Below are 25,032 nucleotides of genomic sequence, written 5' to 3' on the forward strand. Positions count from 1 at the left end.
TTTATTCCTTTATCAATGTCCTGCCTGATTAAAACCGGGTTGTTTTTTTCTTAATAATGTATGCATACTCGTTGTCAGTTAATAAATTAATTAGACCTATGTCTGTCATATGTATGGCAAATATTTTTGTAGTTGACGTTCTGTCGTTTATCATTGTGAGTGTGTGTGTGTGTGTGTGTGTGTGTGTGTGTGTGTGCTTTTTTTCATCTATAGCTGCTTTAGAATTTTTATAAAATCGTATCTTTAAAATTAAAAAAAATTTTTTTTTGGCCGGGCATCTGTAATCCCAACACTTTGGGAGGCCGAAGCGGACAGATCACTTGAGGTCAGGAGTTGGGAGACCAGCCTTGCCAACATGACAAAACCCCATCTCTGCTAAAAATACAAATATTAGTCGGGTGGGATGGTGGGCGCCTGTGATCCCAGCTACTCGGGAGGCTGAGACAGGAGAATCACTTGAACCTGGACTCGGAGGTTGCAGTGAGCCGAGACTGCCCCACTGTACTCCAGCCTGTGTGACAGAATGAGACTCTGTCTTAAAAAAAATAATAAAATAAAAAATGTTTTTGACTGGGCACAGCGGTTAATACCTGTATTCTCAATGCTTTGGGAAGCTGAGGCTGGGATTACAGGTGTGAGCCACTGCTCCTGGCCCCTCACTTTTAAATTTATTCAATAATTTATTTTTATCAGTATGGAGTCTTGGCCACTTTTTTTTTTTATGGAGTTTCGCTCTTGTCGCCCAGGCTGGAGTGCAATGGTATGATCTCGGCTCACCACAACCTCCATCTCCTGGTTTCAAGCCATTCTCCTGCCTCAGCCTCCCAAGTAGCTGGGATTACAGGCACGCGCCACCTCACTTGACTAATTTTTGTATTTTTAGTAGAGACAGGGTTTCTCCATGTTGATCAGGCTGGTCTTGAACTCCTGACCTCAGGTGATCCACCCGATTTGGCCTCCCAAAGTGCTGGGATTACAGGCATGGACACTTATTTTATACCTTGGGTTATAATCCATTACTGCTTTATTTATTTTGTCATATGTAGGTTTAAAAAAAAAAAAAACTATTGCTGGGTGCAGGGCTCATGCCTGTCATCCTCGCTTTGGGAGGCGGAGGTGGGCAGATCACTTGAGGTCAGGAGTTTGAAACCAGCCTGGCCAACATGGTGACCAGCCGCGGGCTCCCAAAGTGCTAGGATTACAGACGTGAGCCACTGCGCCTGGCCCCATGTTATGTATTTTCTCTGGTTCAGATGATCAGTCCTTTCTGTTTATGAGAGGTGTCTAGTGTTCAGTTGATCAGAGGTGTTCTCTGGTTCAGATGATCAGTCCTCTCCGTTTATGAGAGGTGTCCAGTATTCCTATCAAGCCTCTCCCCTCTCGTGACTACAAAAACATCCACCGATGTTTTATTTTAGTGCTTTTATGCTCTCACTTTTACATTTTAACCTTTGGTTCATTTAAAATTTATTTTGAGCTAAAGAAGGAGGCAAAGATCCAACGTTGTTTTTTTTTTTTTTTTAAATGAGATTACCCAGTGTTCCTAACGCTATGTAGGGGTCAAAGGAAAACTTCCTCTTTACCCTCTGAAGTTTCACTGAAAATCACTGACAAGAGGCAGATTAGTAGAAGAAAAGGCATCTATAGTTATTTGATCATAGTTTCATGTGACATGGGAGCCTTCAGAATGAAAACCCAAAGATACAGGGAAAACTTTTTTTTTTTTTTTTTGAGACAGAATCTCACTCTGCCTCCCAGGCTGGAGTACAGTGGCACAATCTCAGTTCACTGCAACCTCTGCCTTCTAGGATCAAGTGATTCTCCTGCCTCAGTCTCCCAAGTAGCTGGGAACTACAGGCATGTGCCACCACGCCTGGCTATTTTTTGTATTTTTAGTAGAGACGAGGTTTCACTGTGTTAGCCAGGATGGTCTTGATCTCCTGACCTCAGGATCCGCCCGCGTTGTCCTCCCAAAGTTCTGGGATTACGGGCATGAGCTACTGGGCCTGGCCAGGGAACTCCATGTTTAAGTGTAGGTTCAACAAAGTAGACAGTCTTACAGAAATAGGATTGGAAAAAAGGGTCTGATTGACAACTAATACACTGAGTGGGGAAACCCCCCAAGGCCTGTCTGTCTGGATTCTTCTTGGCCCCTTTGAGCAGCACTCATCCCTGGTTGGCATGGGGAACAACCCTCTCTGGAATGGGGGTCTTATGGCCTAACAGGATAGGTCAGATAAATTCTGGGTCAGTTTTAACACCGAAAGGCAGAGGAAAAGGTAGAACAACATTTTTAGATTTTATGGCTGACTTGGGGGAAAAGAGGGCCTGGTTTCTATCACCAGCCTTAGGGAAGAAGGATTCCAGTGTCTATGACTTGCCTTAGGGGAGAAAAGGGCAGAGGAAAAACTTTTGCTTCTGAGGCCTTCATTTTGGGGTGTCATTTTTCTGAGCCCCAATAACTATTTAGACATCTTTTTATTTATTGCTATTTTTATTTTTGAGACGGGGGCTCTCTGTGTCACCCAGGCTGGAGTGCAATGGTGCAATCTTGGCTCACTGCAACCACTGCCTCCCAGGTTCAAGCGATTCTCCTGCCTCAGCCTCCCGAGTAGCTGAGACTATAGGCATGCGCCACCATGCTTGGCTAAATTTTGTATTTTTAGTACAGCCGGGGTTTCACCATGTTGGCCAGGCTGATCTGGAACTCCTGACCTCAGGTATTCACCCACCTCGGCTTCCCAAAAGTGCCGGGATTGCAGGTTCGAGCCACTATGTCCAGCCTTATTTAGACATCTTTAACTCTCGACTGTAAACATCAATATAAATTTCCCTGTGAGTGTTTGAGTCTAAAAGGACTCCTTTAAAAAACCTACCAGGTATCAAAGAACTGTGCGTTTTGTTTCTTGCAAATTATTCACTCCTGGCCTTAAATGAAGAATTCCTTGAAAAAAAAAAAAAAAAGGTATGCCTTATCTTTAATGGGAAACTACTTTACCCAATAGCAATTTGTATATCAAAGATAAAATTCTTATGATTTAGGTCAACAGGATTGTTTGTATGTCCCCTAAACAGAAGGATACAATTATTTAGAATTTAGATATATAGCTATACTAATGTACATTTCTGTTCTATCTGTATAAATGTGTAATCATGATTGTGGAAATAAAATAGTTTGCAGTGAGTTGCCAAACCGAGATAGTTGTTTTTATTTTTTTAAAAAAGATTGTAAGATGACATTTTACCACCTTTGAAGAATAAAAAGAAATAACACACTAGGGCCGGGCCTGGTGACTCACGGCTGTAATCCCAGCACTTTGGGAGGCTGAGGTGGGCAGATGACCTGAGGTCAGGAGTTCAAGACCAGCCTAGCCAACATGGTGAAATCCCATCTCTACTAAATTAGCTGGGTGTGGTGGGGCATGCCTGTAATCCCAGCTACTTGGGAGGCTGAGGTGGGAGAATTGCTCAAACCCAGGAGGCAGAGGTTGCGGGAAGCTGAGATTGCACCACTGCACTCAGCCTGGGCGACAGAGTGAGACTGTGTCAAAAAAAATAAGAAAAACCAGAAAGAGAGAGAAGAATAGAGGAGAAAGAAGGAAGGAAGGAAGGAAGGAAGGCAGGGAGGGAGGGAGGGATGGAGGGATGGAGGGAGGGAAGGAAAGAAAGATAGAAAGAAGGAAAGAGAAAGAGAGGAAGGAAGGGAGAGAGAGAAAGAGAGAGAGAAAACTAAAGTACTGGTTGTGGAAACAGGCTTAGATCTCCACTGTGTGTGGTCCTGGGCCACACTCCTTTACCTCTCTGGGTCTCAGCTCCCTTGTCTGTGAAATGGGGATGATAATTATGATACCTACCTCACACAGTTGTTGGGTGGACTAAATAAAATAAACAAAGCCAGAATCCACTGTGCCTGGGACTACCATTGACATCCAGACCTGAGTTCTTAATTTAAACGCCTACCCCAACGCACATTGACACCTTCAATTAGGTTTCAGCTTCTGGGTGGTCTTTTTTGTTGTTGTTAACTATTATTATTTTTGAGACAGGACCTCACTCTGTTGCCCAGGCTGGAGTGCAGTGGTGTAGTCATGGCTCACTGCAGCCTCAAACTCCTGGGCTCAAGCGATCCTCCTGCCTCAGTCTCCCAAGTTGCTGGAACCACAGACATGCACCACCATACCCAGTGCATTAAAAACAATTTTTCTTTTGAGATGGAGTTTTGCTCTTGTTGCCCAGGCTGGAGCGCAATGGCGTGATCTTGGCTCACTGCAATCTCCCACTCCCAGGTGCAAGCGATTCTCCTGCCTCAGCCTCCCAGGTAGCTAGGATTACAGACATGTGCCATCATGCCCAGCTAATTTTTTATTTTTAGTAGAGATGAGGTTTCACCATGTTGGCCAGGCTGGTGTCAGACTCCCGACCTCAAGTGATCTACCCTCCTTGGCCTCCCAAAGTGCTGGGATTGTAGGCATGAGCCATTGTCCCCTGCCAAAAAAAAATTATTATTATTATTTTAGGGATGGGAGGGTCTTGTTTTGTTTCCTGAGCTGGTCTTGAACTCCTGGGCTCAAGTCATCCTTCCATCTCAGCCTCCCCCGGGCATGCTGACCTCAGCTTCTGGTTTATTTTATTTTATTTTATTTAACAAGCCAGCTCCTGACTACACAGAACACTTGGCCTTGTTTCTGTCCACTCCATGACTCCTCATCACTGTTGGCACTATCACCAGCCGGGATCACTTGACTTCCCTTCTTGTTCTAGCTAAGAATGTCCTGCCCACCTATGGGTATGTCTTTGTACTTTCAGCTAGAGACTACCAATGCAGCGCCCTCTGCATTGGGGTGATGGTTAGGGTCCCACTTAATTACCCCACTGTTTTCTTCCCATTGGCCTATAGTATCAAGGTCCTAGAGGGTCTTGTGGAAAAGTAGGATACTTAATTCTCACTGGGACAAATGTCCCAAAGAGGATGATTGGGAATGCAAATGACTCCTTCTGTTGTCAGAATTTCTGGAATTGTGACAAAAAGACATTGTTAACAGACAGGTTGACACCCTATCTGTTGGACCAGAGTTGAGTCATCAGTGGTGGCCACATAAACCCCAGAACAGCTTACTGGAATGTGGCTTTTGCCCTCACGTTCTGCTTTATGTGGCAGTTACTGATGCACCTGACACATCTCCCCGATTTGACCGTAAAGTCCGTGCGACATTGTCGGTTACTCATCTATTTTCTGATACTGAGGTGTGCCGTAAGATGACTAAAGTGTTGCCCTGTGCACAACCACAAGCTAGGGCTTGGGCTTCAGAAACACCAAGGACATGTCTTCTTGCTGTGGTGTGTCTGGTCCAGCATCTCCTAGGAATCTGATATCTATGAAGCAAACAGAAGCTTGGCAAAAAAGGAAGTTCAGTAAGCAGGATCCTCTGTTTTTCAGGAAGGGACAAAAATCCAGCTTCAACTGGCTTAAGAAAGAAAAAGACCTGAAAAAGACCAGGGCTAGTTCAGGCACAGCTGGACCCAGGGCACAATATGGATTCATCAATCTTGCTCTACCTCTTGGCTCTGGGAGTGGCTCCCTTCTCTTCTGGCCCATCCCTTCTGGTGGCGAACATGGTGACTGGCAGCCTCAGGTCTAAATCCTCATCCTCAGCAACCCCCTTGAAAGGATGGCTCATGCCTGTAATCGCAGCACTTTGGGAGGCTGAGACTGGTAGACCACCTGAGGTCAGCAGTTCAAGAGAGCCTGGCCAATATGGCAAAAACCTGTCTCTACTAAAAATACAAAATTAGGTGGGCACCTTCCTGTAGTCCCAGCTACTTGGAGGCTGAGGCAGGAGAATCACTTGAACCTGGGAGGTGGAGGTTGCAGTGAGTTGAGATTGTGCCATTGCACTCCAGCCTGGGCAACAAGAGCGAAATTCAGTCTCAAAATATTTATAAATAAATAAATAAATAAAAATTAAACAATTAGCCAGGTGCAGTGGTAGGCACCTGTAGTCCCAGCTACTCGGGAGGCTGATGCAGGAGAATCACTTGAACACGGGAGGCAGAGGTTGCAGTGAGCCAAGATGGCACCACTCCACTCTAGTCTAGATGACAGAGCCAGACTCTGTCTCAAAAAAAAAAAAAAATGGTATTTCTAACTCCCCAGAGTCTCCAGGAAAACTCCCAGATTTGCCTGACTCTGACCATACGCCCATCCCTGAAGTATGGGCTGGGAGAGGGAATGTCTGATTGCTGGACCTGGGTCTGAAGTGCAACCTTTGAAGGAGTAGGGAAGATAAGGTTGGGGAACTGAATGTTGCTGGGGAAGGGGGTCTGCTCTATCCAAATCATGTGAACCTAGAGTTGGGGAATGGTGACTTCCCCAAGGAAAATCAAGATGCCATCACCTAAGGAAGGAGGAGTGAGATCTTGAGCAGATATTTATGCGAGATATCCATGGCCCATGGGTCATAGCCAGAGAAATAGCATCAGAGAGGGAGAGGGAGAGTTAGGTGGACCATTAGGGAAGCCAACCAGTAACACAGGGGAAAAAAAGAGACGTTTGTAATTTTAAGAAGAAAAGTGACTTGTTTTAACAATCCAGAAACAGAGCTAGGCATGGTGGTTCGTGCCTATAATCCCAGCACTTTGGGAGGCTGAGGCAGGAGGATCACTTGCGCCCAGGAGTTTGAGACTAGCTTGGGAAACACAGTGAGATCCCCATCTCTAAAAAAAGTTTTAAATTAGCTGGGCATGGTGGTACATGCCTTTAGTCCCAGCTATTCAGGAGGCTGAGGTGGGAGGATTACTTGAGCCCTGGAGTTCACCACCAGCCTGGGAAACTTAGGGAGACCCCATCTCATATTTTTAAAAGGAGAGAGAGAAAAAAAGAAACAGTTATTACATGGATGTTCATAGCCGCATTATTCACCACAACCAAAAGGGGGAAACAACCCAAATGTCCATCAACAGATAAATGGATAAACAAGGGCCAGGTGCGGTTGCTTACGCCTATAATCCCAGCACTTTGGGAGGCTGAGGCAGGTGGCTCACAAGGTCAGGAGTTTGAGACCAGCCTGGCCAATGCAGTGAAATCCATCTCTACTGAAAATACAAAAATTAGCTGGGTGTGGTGGTGGGCACTTGTAATCCCAGCTACTCAGGAGGCTGAGGCAGGAGAATCGCTTGAACCCAGGAGGTAGAGGTTGTAGTGAACTGAGATGGCATCACTACACTCCAGCTTGGGTAACAGAGCAAGATTCCATCTCAAAGACAAAACAACACTAACAACAAAATATGGTCCAAACATACAATGGAATATTATTCTGTCATCAAAAGCAAGGAAATTCTGACATATGCTGTGTTGGAAATAGATGCTAAGGGCCACAAATTAAAATCAGCACTGAGACAAAGGATCTTTCAGCAATGCAATTTTTACTTCCTGGACTGCAGGAAGGGTACTCCTGCTAACCATCTTGCTACAAGAGTACAATGAACAAAGGAAAACACACAGATTTATTCCTTACGCATTTGGGGTCGTCCTTACTGCTGTGTCTGATCTCCGTTGGCTGGAGCCAGACCTCACAATCTAAACTAAAACCCAATTGGGTAACAACTTAAAGCTTTTCTAAACAGGTAAAAGCAATGGAGAGCTGGGTGCCTGTGAGCACGTCCAGCACAGATACCTTGGTTAAAGTACAAGGACCTAGAAAGTACTAGGTGTACGTAAACATGGCATGCCTAACAGCTGCATAGGATAGGGATTAACAAAGTTATTAGCACACTTATTCTTTAACAAGGAAGGAAACTTTAAAAAGGAACTTTTCCATTTCCCACATGTTGCAACATAGGTGAGCCTTGAGGACATTATGCTAAGTAAAATAAGCTACACTAAGAAATGTATATATCATGTGATTCCCCTAGAGTAGTCAAATTACTGGGGACAGAAAGTAGAACAGTGGTTCTCAGGGCCTTGAGGAGGAGGATTAGGGAGTTAACAGTACAGCGTTTCAGTTTGGGGAGATGGAAAGTTCTGGAGGCGGACGGTGGTGATGGTTGTACAACAATGTGACTGTATTTAATGTCACTGACCTGAACTTAAAAATGGTCAAAACAGTAAATTTTATATTTTGTATATTTTCCCACAATAAAAATTAAAAGAAAGAAACAGTTGCTACTGGGGCTAAGAGGAAGGAAGCCATTTCGTCCCACACCTTGACAATACACGTAACTCAGACTTTGCCTAGTGCAGTGCCCTAAAAACAGAAGAAATAAATAAAAATTTCCTGGGTATATCAATAAAGCAACTTGAGATGTTCTGGCCCCATCACCAAGCCAGCGATAATTTCTTTTCTTTCTTAATTTCTTTTTCTTTTCTTTTCTTTTTTTTTTTTTTTTTTTTTTTTTGAGAAAGTCTCACTCTGTTACCCAGGCTGGAGTGCAATGGCACGATCTCGGTTCACTGCAATGTCTGCCTCCCAGGTTCAAGCAATTCTCATGTCTCAGTCTTGAGTAGCTGGGACTACAGACGTGTGCCACCATGACTGGCTAATTTTTGTGTTTTTTTTGTAGAGACAGGCTTTCACCATGTTGACCAGGCTGGTCTTGAACTCCTGACCTCAGATGATCCGCCCGCCTAGGCCTCCCAAAGTGCTGGGATTACAGGTGTGAGCCACCACGCCTGGCCACCAGCAATAATTTCTGCACAAATGTTAAAATCACCATCCTCTGGCCAGGCGCGGGGGCTCACACCTGTAATCCCAACACTTTGGGAGGCTGAGGTGGGCAGATCACCTGAGGTCAGCAGTTCGAGACCAGCCTGGTCAACATGGTGAAACCCCATCTCTATGACAAACACAAAAATTGGCCAGTCATGGTGGCACATGCCTGTGGTTCCTGCTACTCGGGAAGCTGAGGTAGGAGAATCACTTGAACCCAGGAGATGGAGGTTGCAGTGAGCTGAAATCACGCCACTGCACTCCAGCCTAGGTGACAGAGTGAGACTCCATCTCAAAAAAAAAAAAAAAAATCATTATCCTCCACATGTCATGTTACAGCCCTGAATCCTTGAGTCCATGTGGGGACCTCAGCATTGTCTCACAAAGACTTGATCATCACCATGTGTGTGCCAACCTTTCCCAAATAGCCCAAATCCCTTTCAGTTCTCAACCATTCTTGCCTCTAGAGCACATCAGGCAATATCTTGTTCTGTCGCTGGGCTGGAGTGCAGTAGCGCCATCTCGGCTCACTGCAACCTCCACCTCCCAGGATCAAGCAGTTCTCCTGCCTCAACCTCCAAGTAGCTGGGATTACAATTTTTGGTTGTTATAACTGGGGGAGCAGGGAGATTTCATAGATACAAGCCAGAGATGCTGCTAAACATTTCAGGATCCACGGGACAGATCCCCATGAAAAAGTTATTCAGTCCTAAATGTTGATAGTTGCCAAAGCCAAGCCCACATAGGAGGTCCTCTTACCTGTCCAAAAGCTCAAACACGCACATGCACACACACATGCTCAGGCACACACACACATGCACACCCTCACCTATGTCCTCCTAGGTACCTTCCTGGTCTGTGTTAACTTTAAATGAATCACGTGAAGTTTACAGCATAGAAATACACTTCTAAAATTAACTTCTTGCTCAATATCCTTTACAGCAAAGGATCACGCAATATATTTGCCTTGGATTTAATTCTGTGCCTGGGATTTTGCATGACAGGGTGGAGCCAGGAAAAGGAAGGGAAAGGAGGGGCATTGAGATGTGGTCATAGCCCAAACAATAAGGATTGATGCCCTCTCCTGCCCAGCTGGGCCCATCTGAACCCTCCTGACCTCAACACATAGATGTAAATCACCAATCAAGTGCAACACACAAAACGGACTTTCTAGAGGTGGCAAAGAGGGTTAAGGCGTAAGGAAGGGAAATGCATACTGTTTGAAAAAATGTTTAATATAATCATACGGCCAGACATGGTGGCTCAAGCCTGTAATCCCAGAAATTTGGGAGGTCAAGGCAGGCGGATCACCTGAGGTCAGGAGTTTGAGACCAACCTGGCCAACATGGTGAAACCCCATCTCTACTAAAAATACAAAAAATTAGCCGGGTGTGGTGTAGTCCTAGCTACACGAGAGACTGAGGCAGGAGAATCACTTGAACCCGAGAGGCAGGGTTACAGAGAGCTGAGATCATGCCATTGCACTCCAGCCTGGGTGACAGAGCAAGATACTGTCTCAAAAAATATATATATACACATACATAAATATATATGTATATATACATATATTTATATATGCATATATGTATATACATATACATATATACGTATATGAATATATATACATGTGTGTATATATAATCATACATACACATATTTTAAAAAATAAACACATATGGCCGGGCGCCGTGGTGCACACCTATAATCCCAGCACTTTGGGAAGCCGAGGTGGATGGATCACGAGGTCAAGAGATTGAGACCATCCTGGCCAAGGTGGTGAAACCCCATCTCTACTAAAAATACAAAAAATCAGCCAGGTGTGGTGGCAAGCGCCTGTAATCGCAGCTACTCAGGAGGCCGAGGCAGGAGAATTGCTTGAACCTGGGAGGTGGAGGTTGCAGGGAGCCAGGATCGTACCACTGCACTCCAGAGGGAGACTCTGTCTCAATAAATAAATAAATAATAAAAAATGAACACATATTGGCCTTTCTGTGTTTCTCGAGAGATGGGTTAACTTACAGAATGTTGCAGTTTGACACTTTTTATCAGGTCAGAAGTTAAACTTTCTACTTGATTGACAAAAATTCTTTTTGTGAAGCAAAGTCAGAAAAATCAAAACAAAAGCAACAAAATTTAATTACTTTACATATTCCTCCCCTTGTTTTTAAATGTTTTATATCCAGCTTGCTCCTGGGTGGAAGAGTTAGCCTAAGCACATTTTTTCTCCCTAGGTTTTTTTTTTTTCTTTGGAGACAGAGCAAGACTCCGTCTGGAGTGCAATGACGCAATCTCGGCTCACTGCAACCTCTGCCTGCTGGTTCAAGTGATTCTTATGCTTCAGCCTCCTGAATAGCTAGGATTACAGGCGCCAGCCACCTCGCCTGCTAATTTTTGTATTTTTAGTAGAGACAGCGTTTCACCATATTGGCTAAGCTGGTCTTGAACTCCTGACCTCAGGTGATCCACACACCTCAGCCTTCCAAAGTGGTGGGATTACAGGCATGAGCCACCACACCCAGCCAATCCCCTTAGGTTTTAAATGTATACTATTGCAATAAATTTTTTTTTCTGTTACATTAGATATAATAGAATTACAACATTTAACTAATGGATGACTATAGAACTTATGTTTGTAAAATCCCGCTCCATTAGACCAATGCCTAGAAGTATGAGTGATAGTTATTCAATAAGATTCCAACAAAACATGCCCAACTGGCCAGTCTTTTCTATAATTTTTCAAAGAACAGAATACATATGGCTCTGATTAAGCAAGATGTGCATTCTAATTCAACAAATATGTATTGAACATATACTATAAACAGCTATTAAAGTTCTATGCTAGGTGCTGTCATATGTATTTAGCTTAGTAACCAAAACAATAAAACATCTTATACAGAATATTTTAAAACCCACAGAAATAATCCTTGGAAACAACTAGGAGCACTACATCATGACTGGACAGGTTTCCCTGTTTTTTTTTTTTTTGAGATGGCATCGCACTCTGTCACCAGGCTGGAGTGCAGTGGCACGATCTTGGCTCACTGCAATCTCTGCCTCCCAGGTTCAAGCAATTCTCCTGCCTCAGCCTGGGACTATCGGCATGCACCTGAGTAGCTGGGACTATAGGCATGCGCCACCCTGCTGGCTAATTTTTGTATTTTTAGTAGAGACAGGGTTTTACCATGTTGGCCAGGATGGTCTCGATCTCCCAACCTCGTGATCCACCCAACTCAGCCTCCCAAAGTGCTGGGATTATAGGCGTGAGCCTCTGCATCTGACATCCTTTATTATTTTTTTCCTGTCTTTTATTTAGCTTAGAGGGTCTCAAATGTAATGTTCACAAGAATGTCAACATTAGGGCTGACACAGTGGCTTACACCTGTAATCCCATCATTTTGGGAAGGCGAGGTGGGCAGATCATTTGAGGTCAGGAGTTCAAGACCAGCCTGGCCAACATGGCAAAACCCCATCTCTACTAAAAATACAAAAAAATTAGCCAGGCGTGGTGGCGGGTGCCTGTAATCCCAGCTACCCCGGAGGCCGAGGCAGGAGAATCACTTGAACCCGGGAGGCAAAGGTTGCAGTGAACCGAGATCATGCCACTGCACTCCAGCCTGGGCGACAGAGTGAGACTCCATCTCACTTGATCATCTCTTATTGATCATTTGGATTTTTTCTTCTGCAGAGCTATTTAATTTGGATGTAGATAAAAAGGATACAAGAGATAGAAAAAGAAAACGGAGTGCCAAGCTCTTAGTAGGTTCTCAAAAAACGAGAGTCATTTTTATTGTTCAAAACATGTAGATAAAGAGAAGCTGGATCCTTGCTGATGAGACTTAGTGGAGTTCTTCCTTAGTTCAAGGACGTTCTGGCTGTAAAGCATTTTGAAATAGCCAATATAACTGGTTACTAGTGACTCAAAAGACACTGAACACCTTGACCCTGACACTGCAGGGAAGAAAAGAAAGAGCTGGTGACTTCTATGAGGAAGGAAGTTGCTCAGGTGCAAACTAATCTTGCAATTTGAGAATACAGAAAGGTGAACACTAGACAACGCCCTGAGCTCCAGGTGGAGCCCCCCCAAAAATTGTGCAAGAAAGTGAGACACCCATCTCTACAAATTACAAATTAAAAATTAAAAAGCTGGCCAGCCTTGGTAGCATGTGCCTTTAGTCCCATTTGAATACCATTGCAAATCTATTTACATAGGAAGAAAGCAGTTTCAGGAGAGAATGAGGTTCTGCTTTAAGTTTCTGTGGCTGTCCACAGAGCACAGCCTAAATGATCAAGTCTCTGCATTGTCAGTGGTGTCCAGTTTTGAGAAGAAATTATTAAGATGAAACCCAGTATCTCTGAAATTTTGGGGATGATATATCTGCAAGAAGTGTTCTCTTCTGTAAGTACTTGAAATAGAAGAACATACATTCTTTAATTCAGAGGCCCCCAAACTTTTTTGGTTCACTCCATGCAGAGGCCCCCCTCAAAAATACCCAATAGATTTTATTTATTAAGGAGTTAGTTTCAAAACACTTAAAAAGTTCTTATGTTCTAACAACTTAGTAGTCATTTGAAAAAAAAAAAACCCACAGGTACAAAAAAATTCACATATATTGTACATACAGACAATAATACACATACACTGAATGGACACGTACATTAAAACACATATTTTATTTATATTTGTATTCCATTCTTAAATAATTATGTAACCTCCCAGCAACAGAGTGAGACTCCACTTCAAAAAAAAAAAAATTATGATTGTAGAACCTAAGACCAGCGCTTGAGATATTTTGCAGCCCTGCACTTGATGGATCAGCGGGCCCCACCCAGATGGATAAACTGGCCATCTGATCTTGTGGCCCCCACCCAGGAACCGACTCAGCGCTGCAAAATATCTCAAGCACTCTGTTGCCCAGGCTGGAGGGCAATGGCGAGATCTTGGCTCACTGCAACCGCCACTTCCCAGGTCCAAACAATTCTCTTGCCTTAACGCCCGAGTAGTTGGGACTACAGATGTGTGCCATGATGCCCGGCTAATTTTTGTATTTTTACTAGAGACAGGGTTTCACCATGTTGTCCAGGCTGGTCTTGAACTTCTAACCTCAGGTGATTTGCCTGCCTTGGCCTCCCAAAGTGCTTACAGGCATGAGCCACTATGTTGGGCCTATATATATGGTCCAAGATGGCTGCCACAGCACCAGCATTGTATCTGGCACAACAGTGCAGCCATCAAGGCAAGAATAAAGGGAAAGGTGAGATGCCAGGGTAAAATGTGACCTGCTTCTACACTCCATCTGGACCTGCAGGGGGATGGCAGACTGAAAAAGATGCAGAGAGATCTCGACAACCAAACAGGGATAAACATTAGAAGCCTTGGTCATGTCAAGAAAACCTGGGATTGGAAAACTAGGAAGTTTGCCAGCCAAAGAATTTCTTAGGAAGACAGTATCTCCTTAGCCCACTGGGGTTTTCAGTGATTTCGAGAGACCAGTATATTGTATATGAGGACATCAGGACATATTCCAAAACTCTCGTGTAGTGGAAATATGCTGTTTCGCCTAAATGGCTTTCAGGTTTTTCCCGGAAGCCACTAGTTTTGGAGCTATGGAATCAAACCTCACCTTGAATGAGGGAAGGGTGGGTCTAGAGCACTAATATGTGTTGGCCCAGGCATCAGGGAGGATGTAGTATCTGATCTGAGATCTGAATGAGGAGTAGAAGTTGACCAGGAGGGCAAACAAGGACTCCAAACAGAGAGACCAGCATAGACAGGGCCAGGTGAGGGAACATGGCTTATCTGATAAATTGTTTGGGTTCATGTGGAGATGATTCAGGGACTAGGAGCTGAAGCCTCTGTGGCTAGCTGAGAGAGTCTGGTTTTGTCTTGAAACCATGGGAGACACTGAATCATTTAATTCACCAAAAAAACTCAACTAGAACCATGGTCTCTAGGAAAGCAACAATTTTTACTATGTGGCAGAAATTGCTTGATATTTATAAAATGCCTTTCTTTTTCCTCCTGGGAACATGGCTAGACTACAATTCCCAGGCTCAACTGCAGTCAGGTGAAGCCATGTGACTGAGTTTGAGCTCATCATATATAGATGAGAGGGAGATTTAGTATTTCTAGGCCCAGACCATAATAATCTCCTGCACAGCCCTCCACATTCTCTTTTTCCCATTTTGCTGGAGAAGGACCTAGATGGGGCAGCTCCAAGATGGAAGTAGCCTGGATCCCTGAGTCACCATTTGGAGACGAGCCTGCCATGGACCATTATGTGAACAAAGAATCCTTTTTCTTTTTTGAGATGGAGTCTCACTCTGTGGCCCAGGCTGGAGTGCAGTGGTGTGATCTCAATTCACTGCAACCTCCGCCTCCCAGATTCAAGCGATTCTCCTGCCTCAGCCTCCTGAGTAGCTGGGATTACAGGTGCACATCACCACTCCCAGCTAATTTTTGTATTTTTAGTAGAGGTGGGGTTTCACCATGTTGGCCAGCCTGGTCTCGAACTTCTGACCTCAGATGATCCGCCAGCCTCGCCCTTCCAAAGTGCTTGGATTACAGGTGTGAGTCCCCATGCCCGACCAGATTCTATTTTTAATATGTGAAGATGTTGAAATGTTGGGGTTATTTGGTAAGGCAGTTAGCCCGCTCTGACTAGTAGAGACCATAGTAAGAGCTAGTATTTATTGGGTGCTTGCTCTGAGTTGGATGCTGTGCCAAGCACATTGTCTTATTTCATCCACACAGCAACCCTATGAGGATAGGTACCACCATTAGCTCATGTTCATAGAAGAGGAAACTGAGGCTGAGAGATTGCACAGCAAAGGGACAGAGCACTTGGATTCTCAAACCTAGACTCAAGTGCAGGCTCCCAGTGTTAAAAGAATGGATGACAGGTGAGGCCAGGAGACCAGAAGAGGATATTACCATAGCAACACCAGCAAGGGGTTGCTGCCTGTGCCATGGGGAACATCATTGGTTATCGTTAAGTATTAATTGAGAGAATATGTTGGAGTATCCAGTGCAGGGCCAAGCACCTGGCAGGTATATAATGAGGGTTGGTTAGTTTTCTTTGTTGCTTTTTCTTTTTCTTTTTTTTTTTTTTTTTTGAGGGAGGGTCTCACTCTGTTGCCCAGGCTGGAGTGCAGTGGAATGGTACAAACGCAGCTCGCTGCAGCCTCAACCTCCTGGGTTCAAGTGAGCCTCCAACCTCAGTCTCCTGAGTAGCTGGGACTACAGATGCCTGCCATCACACCTGGTTAATTTTAATTTTTTTTCGTAGAGACAGGCTCTTCCTATGTTGTCCAGGCTGGTCTTGAACTCCTGGCCTTAAGCCATCCTCCCACCTTGGCCTCCCAAAGTGCTGGGATTACAGGTGAGAGCAACTGCGCCCAGCCTAGCTTGTCTTTGTTCAAGGGACTAAGCAAGAATGGATGAAGGCGTGGGTGAAAACAAGAGAGAATTATTCTGGAAGCAGCACTGGCACGATTTGAGCAAATAATGAGGGGGATGGGGAAGCCTTGGGTCAGATGTTGTCTTATGTTGCTATTTACAGGAACGTGGAAGGAAGGGTCTAAGAAACATCTTGTACCATGTGCTGTGGGATATGTGGGACATGGAGGAGGGAGAGAACAGGGCTAAAGATAGCCTTCCTAGAGGTGCAGATGTCGATCAGAGACCCTGCATTCCTGGGCCTCTCGCTGACATGGGCTGTCAACAAACTGTCCACTCTTGTCTAGATGTGTCCACTTCTGCCTGAAGCAGATACTTTTTATGTACACAAGCCTGGGTGAGTTCTTAAGCTTCCTTGTGCCTTTTTTTAATCATCTGATGATGGTGATACTAAGTGATAGGACTTCTCTCATAGGGGGTTATGAATATATACAGCGTTTAGCATGGTGTTGGAGACGTAGTGAGTAGTTGAGAAATGTCAGAAATGATCATTAAAATTCCTTTAGCTCCAGCATTACTTCTCTGTCATTGCATGCAGACACTCAGAGACAGAGCTATGAGTGCAGAGCAGAATCTTTGCCTGTCTTATTCACGGCTACATCTCCAGCCAGCCCTTAGAACTGTGACTGGCTTGCAGCAGCTATTTAAGTGTTTGTTGAATGAATGAATGAATAAGGAACTCATTTCATCTTTTTTCCTTCCTTCTTCCTCTCTCCCTTCCTTCCTCCCTCCTCTTTTCCTTTCTTTCTTCCCTTCTTTCCTTCCATCCATCCACCCACCCATGTATCCATCCATCCACCTACCATCCAGCTATCCACTTATCCATCCATCCATCCACCCACCCACCATCCACCCACCATCTGTCCATCCATCCATCCATCTACTTACCCATCGATTCATCCACCCACCAATCCAACCACTCATCTAACCAACCATCCATCCATCCATCCATCCACTTACCCATCGATTCGTCCACCCACCATCCATCCACTTATCTAAACATCCATCCATCCATCCATCCACCCATCCATCCACTTATCCATCCATCCATCCATCATCCATCCATCCATCCATCCATCCATTCATCCCTCCTAGAAAGGCAGTAGAGTGTAGTGGGTTAGCCCACAAGTATTTTATTTTTCCAACTGTGGCAAAATACATAAAATAAAATATGCAATTTTAACCTTTTTTTTTAAAATGGAATCTCGCCCTGTCACCCAGGCTGGAGCATAGTGGTGCGATCTCAGCTCACTACAACCTATGCTTCCCAGGTTCAAGCGATTCTCCTGTCTCAGCCTCCCAAGTAGCTGGGATTATAGGCCCGCACCACCATGCCCAGCTAATTTTTCTATTTTTAGTAGAGACAGGGTTTCACCATGTTGGCCAGAGGTCAAACTTCTGAAATCAAGTGATCTGCCCACCTTGGTCTCCCAAAGAGCTGGGATTACTGGTGTGAGCCACTGTGCCTGGCCAATTTGAACTATTTTTAAGTGTACAGTTCAGTGACATTAAGTACCTTCACATTGTTGTGGCACTGTATCATCCATCTCCAGAGCTTTCCTCCCGAACAGGAAATCTGTACCCACTAAACACAAACTCTTCATCCTTCCTTCCCCTCAGGCCCCGGAAACCACCATTCTGCTTCTGTCTCTATGAATGTGACTAGTCTATGTACTTCATACAAATGGAATCATATACAGTATTTATCCTTCTGTGACAGCCCACAAGTTCTGTGATCATATAAGCTGTATAATCCTGGGAAACTCAACCTTCCTGACACTCCACTTCCTCATCTGTGAAAAAGCTGTAATAGTAGTACCTGCTTCACAGGGTGGCAGTGAGGTTTAAATGAGATAATAGAAGCCACTTAGCCCCAGTGCCTGGCACATAGAATGTGTTCACTATTAGCTATTAGTTACAGCTAAGCATGTATTGTAAATTAGTGGACACTGGTATTGTGTGTCTAGTACTGTCCTGAACACTTCACCCATATTAGCTCATTTAAACTTCCTGACGACCCTATGACATGGGTGCAACCACTAACATCCACACCTGAGAAAACAAAGGGCCAGAGAGGCCAAGTCATGTGCCCAAAGGTTACAAGGCGAGTTTACAGCAGAGCTGGGACTGAACTCCAGGCAGCCCGTTTCCAAAGTCCATGGGTCTTGCTGCTGCATTGCATTACTCGTTGCTAGTCTCCGCTGCCTCGCTCAGTGAAGGATCATCTATACACTCGGTCCTGGCTCAGGCTGTCAGGGTGACTGCAGGTGTTTGAGGCCACGGGAATCAGTGGAAAAATAATTAAAGATGAGTTTGCTGTTTCTTTCCTTCTTTCTTTCTTTCTTTTTGTTGAGAGAGGGTCTCTGTCGTCCAGGCTGGAGTGCAGCGGCGCTATCTCGGCTCACTGCAGCCTCTGCCTCCCGGGTTCAAGTGATTCTCATACCTCATGCTCCTGAGTAGCTGGGATTACAGGCAAACACCAACATGCCCAGCTAATTCAATCCTCCCTCCCTCCCTCCCTCCCTCCCTTCCTTCCTCCCTCTCTCTCTCCCTCCCTTTTCCTTCCTTCCTTGCTTTCTTTCTTTCTCTCTTTCTTTCTTTCTTTCTTTTGGCAGAGTCTTGCTCTGTCGCCCAGGCTGGAGTGTAGTTGCACAATCTCAGCCCACTGCAACCTCCACCTCCTGGGTGCAAGTGATTCTCCTGGCTCGGCCCTCCAAGTACCTGGGATTACAGGCCTGCACCACCACGCCCGGCTAATTTTTTGTGTTTTTAGTAGAGACAGGGTTTCACCATGTTGGCTAAGCTGGTTTAGAACTCCTGACCTCAAGTGATCCACCCAGCTTGGACTCCCAAAGTTCTGGGATTACAGGTGTGAGCCACCGCACCTGGCTGAGTTTCCTGTTTCTTAACATGTGAGGTTCCAACCTGATGGGGCCCACTTACATGCGCTGGTCTGCTTTGGACTGTGGGGAGCTGGGGTGCTGGTCCCATCTCCCACTTTCTATGGCATGGAGTGTGCTCCCAGATGACACAGCCAAGCGGGGGTGTTTTTCCCTCATTCGCAGAAAGTTTAGCAATCTCTGACTCCCTCACCCTGCCCTGTTGAGATTTAAAAAAAGTTTCCTCTTCTGGGCTACAGAGCCGCCTCCTACCTGGGCTTTATTGCTTTCTCTGCACGTGCATTGAGCCTCTGCAGCCCTTTAAAAGGGGCAGAGCCTGTAGTGTGATCAGCAGGTCCTGTCCCTAGGAGATAAGACCGTCCTGGACGGCAGGTGCGGATTTCCCAGCAGCTCAGTCAAGAGCCCGAGGCTTGTGCCGTCCGATCCCAATGTCCGGAGAGGTGAGCCTTCTGCTGGCATCTTCCTCTCCAGGGTGGCAGAGCAGGGGGGGCTGTGAATTAATTCAAGGTTGGGGGCCGGGCCCTTCTAAATCTGGGCTAGCCTCCACCCGTGTCCGCTGTCCCTTTCTCCCTATGGCAGAGAGCCATGTGCGAGCTTGAATTTGGCAATGGCAAGGCCAGGGAGCCGAGCGTGGGAGGCAGATGGCAAGCGTCCTGGTACGAACGCTTGGTGCAGCCTTGCCTGGTTGAACTGCTGGGCTCTACCCTCTTCATCTTCATCGGGTGCCTGTCGGTCATCGAGAACGGGATGGACACTGGGGTGCTGCAGCCTGCCCTGGCCCACGGGCTGGCTTTGGGGCTCGTGATTGCCACGCTGGGGAATATCAGGTGAGACTGGCTCCCAGCATTCAGCCTGGTGCTGACTAGGGGCGCTGGGGGTGGAAAGCAAAGCTGTTGTCAAGGACCCCTGGGTGCATACCTATTCAGGATTTGAAGGAGCACTGTGGGTAACTATGGGGTTGGGAGTCAGATTGTCTGGGGTCAACTCCAGACCCCGAAGCCTGTGAGCTCGTGACTTTGGGCAAGTCACTCTCTTTTTGAGTAGCTGGATCACTGGCATGCACCACTGTACCCAGCTAATTTTTAAATTTTGTTGTAGAGATGGGGTCTCACTGTGCCCAGGCTAGTCTTGAGCTCCTGGTCTCAAGTGATCCTCCTGCCTTGGCTTCCCAATGTGCTGGCATTACAGGTGTGAGCCACCATGCTTGGCTGGCAAGTCACTCTAAACCCCAAATTCCCAATCTATAAAATGGGAACAGTAGCTTGCTTGCTTATTTATTTATTTATTTGAGATGGAGTCTCTCTCTGTTCTCTCTGTCATCCAGGCTGGAGTGCAAAGGTGCCATCTCAGCTCACTGCAACCTCTGCCTCCTGGGTTCAAGCGATTCTCCTGCCTCAGCCCCCCGAGTAGCTCGGACTACAGGCACACACCACCACGACCAGCTAATTTTTGTATTTTTAGTAGAGACGTGGTTTCACCATGTTGGCCAGGATTGTCTCGATCTCTTGACCTTGTGATCCCCCCGCCTCGGCCTCCCAAAGTGCTGGGATTACAGGCGTGAGTCACCGTGCCCGGCCAGTAGCATACTTTTAAATGACTTTTTTTTCAAACCAACATGTCTATACTGCTAACCATATACCAGGAACTAGTCTAATCACTTGGTAGATATTAGTCATTTAATCCTCATAAAAGCCTTGTGGGGTAGGTCCTGTTATTAGCCCATTTTGCAGCTACAAAAGGCAAAGGCTGTGTAATCTGTCCAAGTTTAGAGGGCCGGAAAGTGGAAGAGCAAGAGTCAAGAACAAGCCATCTGGCTACAGCGCTCAAATCCAAGGACCTCATGGGGGAGGCATGAGAATTAAATGAAGTAGAGCACCTGGCGCACACCAAACACTCAATAGGTATTGGTTGCCGTGTGATTGTTACCGCTAAACGGGGGTTTTAGGGAAAGCGGAAATGTGCAGAAGACCTGAGCCAGGTTTTCCCACCTGGGTACACAGGGATCTGCAGTGGTCCCGGCTTGTCAAGAGGTGATCCGGAAGGAGGGGCAGGGAAAGGGACAGGCCCTCTGGCTTAGCTCTCGTCTGCGTAGAGGCTCCATGGGGAGATCTGCTAGTTCCCAGGAGAGCCAGCCATCACGACGAAGATCTTGAATGGGGTGCCTGGCAGGGTGATCTGGGACATGGTTGGTTTGTATTAAATCTCACTCAAAAAATAGATCTGCATGAGGAAACAGAAATACCATTTCTCAGAAAACCAGAATGGAAAAGAGCTTTAACATCTCTTTATGCCGGTGCACTGACTCACACCTGTAATCCCAGCGCTCTGGGAGGCCGAGGCAGGTGAATCACCTGAGGCCAGGAGTTTGGGACCAGCCTGGCCAACAGGGTGGAGCCCTGTCTCTACAAAAGATACAAAAATTAGCCGGTCGTGGTGGCAGGCACCTGTAGTCCCAGCTCCTTGGGAGACTGAGGCAGGAGAATTGCTTGAACTGGGTGGGGGAGGTTGCAGTGAGCTGAGATCACGTCACTGCACTTCAGCCTGGGTGACAGAGTGAGACTCTGTCTCAAAAAACAAAACAAAACAAACCAAACCACATCTCTTTAGACATCCAAGGGAGGTTGCGAGTGAAACAAAAAGTACATGATTTTCCCTTTGGACGGATCTGAGACTGAATGGAACCTTTATCGCTTCTTAGCTGGGTGACCACAGCAAGTTGCTGGAGCTCTGTGTGCAGGGGTACAAATGTGAGCAATAATCATGGCTGACGTTTACTGAGTGTGAACTACATAGATAGTACTATGGACTCTACACGTGCTAATTCTTTATATCTTTGCAATAGCTTTATCAGGCAGAGATCCTTGAGGTACAGAGAGGTTATGTAACTTGGCCAAGGTCACACAGCTCTACAGTGGCAGAGTTGGGCCTTGAACCCAGGCCAGGGTTCTCAATGCCATTTCCAGTCTGAACTCTGAATCTGCATTTTACACCCATCACACTTTCAGACCACAAGTAGGGTTTTCATTGGCTGAGCAGTTCAACTGATCGATCAGAAGCTCTCTGATTCAGGGCCTAGCTGCTCATGAAGGGAGGCCTGGGCCAGGTGCGGTGGCTCATGCCTGTAACCCCAGCACTTTCGGAAGCCGAGGTGGGTGGATCACTTGAGGTTAAGAGTTCGAGACCAGACTGACCAACATGGCGAATCCTCGCCTCTACTAAAAATACAAAAATAAACCGGGCGTGGCGGCACGTGCCTGTGGTTCCCAGCTACTTGGGAGGCTGAGCCGGGAGAATTGCTTGAACTCAAAAGGTGGAGGTTGCAATGAGCTGAGATCATGCCCCTGCACTCCAGTCTGGGTGACAGAGCAAGGCTCTGTCTCATAAAAACAAACAAATCATAAGAGGAGGCCTGGATACAGCTCTTGGGCTACTAACTTGGAGCCTTGGTGTCTCAATCTGAACTGTGGCCACCTATCTAGAGGGCTGGAGGGAGGCTCCGAGGGAGCCAGGAAGGAGTTAAGGGATGGTCTCCCTACACGCCCCTCCTCCAGGGCCATCCTGGGGGCTGGGCTTAGGGCTTAGAGCCTGCCTTTTATCTCTTACCCTCCACCTGGCCTCTCAGGGAAAATGGAAGCAATCTGGTGCCTCATTGTATGTGAGCTGGGCCCTACACTGACTCACCCTGCGAGTCCAGCCTGGTGGGCTGGCTGGGACACGTTGTCTCAAGTGCCAGCCATGTTGTCAGCCCTGGGCTCATGTCTTCCTCTGCTCTTGTGGGTTACAGTGGTGGACACTTCAACCCTGCGGTGTCCCTGGCAGCCATGCTGATCGGAGGCCTCAACCTGGTGATGCTCCTCCCGTACTGGGTGTCACAGCTCCTCGGGGGGCTGCTCGGGGCTGCCTTGGCCAAGGTGGGTGACCCCCAGGGGCCGGGCTAGCGGCTTCCTCTCTGATGGGGCTGTTGGAGGTGCATGTGTGTGTGTGTGGGGGGCAGTGGGGAGCGGGGAAATGCCCAATCCTTTGCTTGTTTCTGCCAGTGGAATTTGTGGATGCTTTTCTTCTCTCTTTCTTTCTTATTGTATTGTATTTTATTTTTTATTTATTTGCTTTTTTGAGACGGAGTCTTGCTCTGTCACACAGGCTGGAGTGCAGTGGTGTGATCTCGGCTCACTGCAGCCTCTGCCTCTCAGGCTCAAGCAATGCTCCTGCTTCAGCCTCCCAAGTAATTGGGATTACAAGCACCCGCCACCATACCCGGCTAATTTTTGTATTTTTAGTTGAGACGGGGTTTCACCATGTTGGTCAGGCTGGTCTCGAACTCCTGAGCTCAAGTGATCTGCCCGCCTTGGCCTCCCAAAGTGCTGGGATTACAGGCGTGAGCCACTGCGCTTGGCCAGTCACAGAGTTTTCATAGTCCTATGCATAAATCCATGGATAGACTATCTCCCTCCATCCCTCGCTTTGCTTTGCCCTTTCCTTTCCCTTCCCTTCCCTTCCCTTTTTCCTTCCTTCCTTCCTTCCTTCCTTCCTTCCTTCCTTCCTTCCCTTCCTCCTTCCCTCCCTCCTTCCTTTCTCTTCCTTCCTTCCTGTTTTCTTTCATTCGTTCGTTCTTTCTTTTCTTTCTTTCTTTCTTTCTTTCTTTCTTTCTTTCTTTCTTTCTTTCTTTCTTTCTTCTTTCTTTCTTTCTTTCTTTCTTCTTTCTTTCTTTCTCTTTCTTTTCTTTCTTTCTTTGTCTTTCTCTTTCTCTTTCTTCTCTCTTTCTCTCTCTCTCTCTCTCTCTTCCTTCTGCCTTTAAGTCTCACTTCAGCCAGGGACCCTTCAGCTCTTCCAGATGTGGGTCTTGCTTGGCGTGTGTGTGGAGGTGGTGGATGGGAGATCTCAGCCATAAGTGCTGACCCACCGCACTGTGTTCTCAAGCCTCACTTTGCTGTCATCCCCTGCCCTGGCCTCTCCATGCCTCACTTTGAGAGCCACAGCCTGTTACCCTGTCTGTGGAACACGCCTGGGACCTTCCTGCTCTGCTTCTTTATGAAAAGCAGTGGCCAGACTCTAGCTTAAGCCCTGCCACTTAAAACCTGCCAAACGTGGTTCTGACCGTTTCGGGGCAGCAGGGTTCCCTAAATGCATTCTTCCTGCCAAGCGCTTTACACATGTTCTCTTAGTTCATCTCCCAGCAACTTTATGAGAAACCACAGTCAGTTCATAGAGAGCACTGACCTTGTGCCAGGCACGCCAACAGCCTTGTCTGTGAGCTAGGAGCTGTCAGTATCATCCCTATTTTACAGATGAGAAAAAAGAGTCACAGAGAAGCAGCTAACTTGTTCACGTTCAGACGTGGAAGCAGCACGGCCCCATTGGGTCCGGAGTCCAGAAACTTGTGCACTGCCCTGGTTTTCCCCTTGAGGACTGCGATAGTCCTAAGGCCGATTACCTGCAGAATTAATTGAGCTCAGGCTTCAGGACTCTGGCACATGCCCCTTCCAAGGTCCTATGGGGACCTAGCGATGAGTTCACCTGACCATATGTGTTTGTAAGAGTAAGGTATTTTTAGTTGCGTGCGGTGGCTGATGCTTGTAATTCCAGCATTTTGGGAGGCGGAGGCGGGAGGATCATTTGAGCCTAGGAGTTTGAGACCAGCCTGGGCAACACAGTGAGACCCTCCATCTCTACAGAAACTTAAAAAGAAATATGGTGGGCATGGTGGCATGTGCCTGTGGACTCAGCTACATGAGAGGCTGAGGTCGGAGGATCACTTGAGCCCAGGGGGTCGAGACTTCAGTGAGCTGTGATCATGCTAGTGCCCTCCAGCATGGGTGACAGAGCAAGACCCTGTCTCAAAAAAAAAAAGTAAGACAGTTTATGTTCTTTTTCTCAAAGAGGGTCATCTAAGTTACGTAACGTTTAGACCTGCAACTTGGAGCCATGACTAGGTTATCCCATTTTCTTTCTTTCTTTTTTTTTTTTTTTTTTT

General features: G+C 46.4%; 1 protein-coding gene across 1 annotated transcript in view; it reads left to right on the forward strand.

The window, feature by feature from the left end:
- Positions 1 to 19,390: 19,390 nt before the first annotated feature.
- AQP8 (aquaporin 8) overlaps positions 19,391 to 25,032 on the forward strand; it is a 17,881-nt gene continuing 12,239 nt past the window's right edge. Inside the window, exons 1-3 of the mRNA XM_017534434.2 lie at positions 19,391 to 19,501; positions 19,641 to 19,888; positions 22,846 to 22,972. Of these exons, the coding sequence (XP_017389923.2) occupies positions 19,490 to 19,501; positions 19,641 to 19,888; positions 22,846 to 22,972 (387 nt within the window). The 5' untranslated portion in view covers positions 19,391 to 19,489. The remainder of the gene's footprint in view (positions 19,502 to 19,640; positions 19,889 to 22,845; positions 22,973 to 25,032) is intronic.

The sequence above is a fragment of the Cebus imitator genome, unplaced genomic scaffold (assembly GCF_001604975.1).
Source record: "Cebus imitator isolate Cc_AM_T3 unplaced genomic scaffold, Cebus_imitator-1.0 Scaffold85, whole genome shotgun sequence".
Lineage (NCBI taxonomy): Eukaryota > Metazoa > Chordata > Mammalia > Primates > Cebidae > Cebus > Cebus imitator.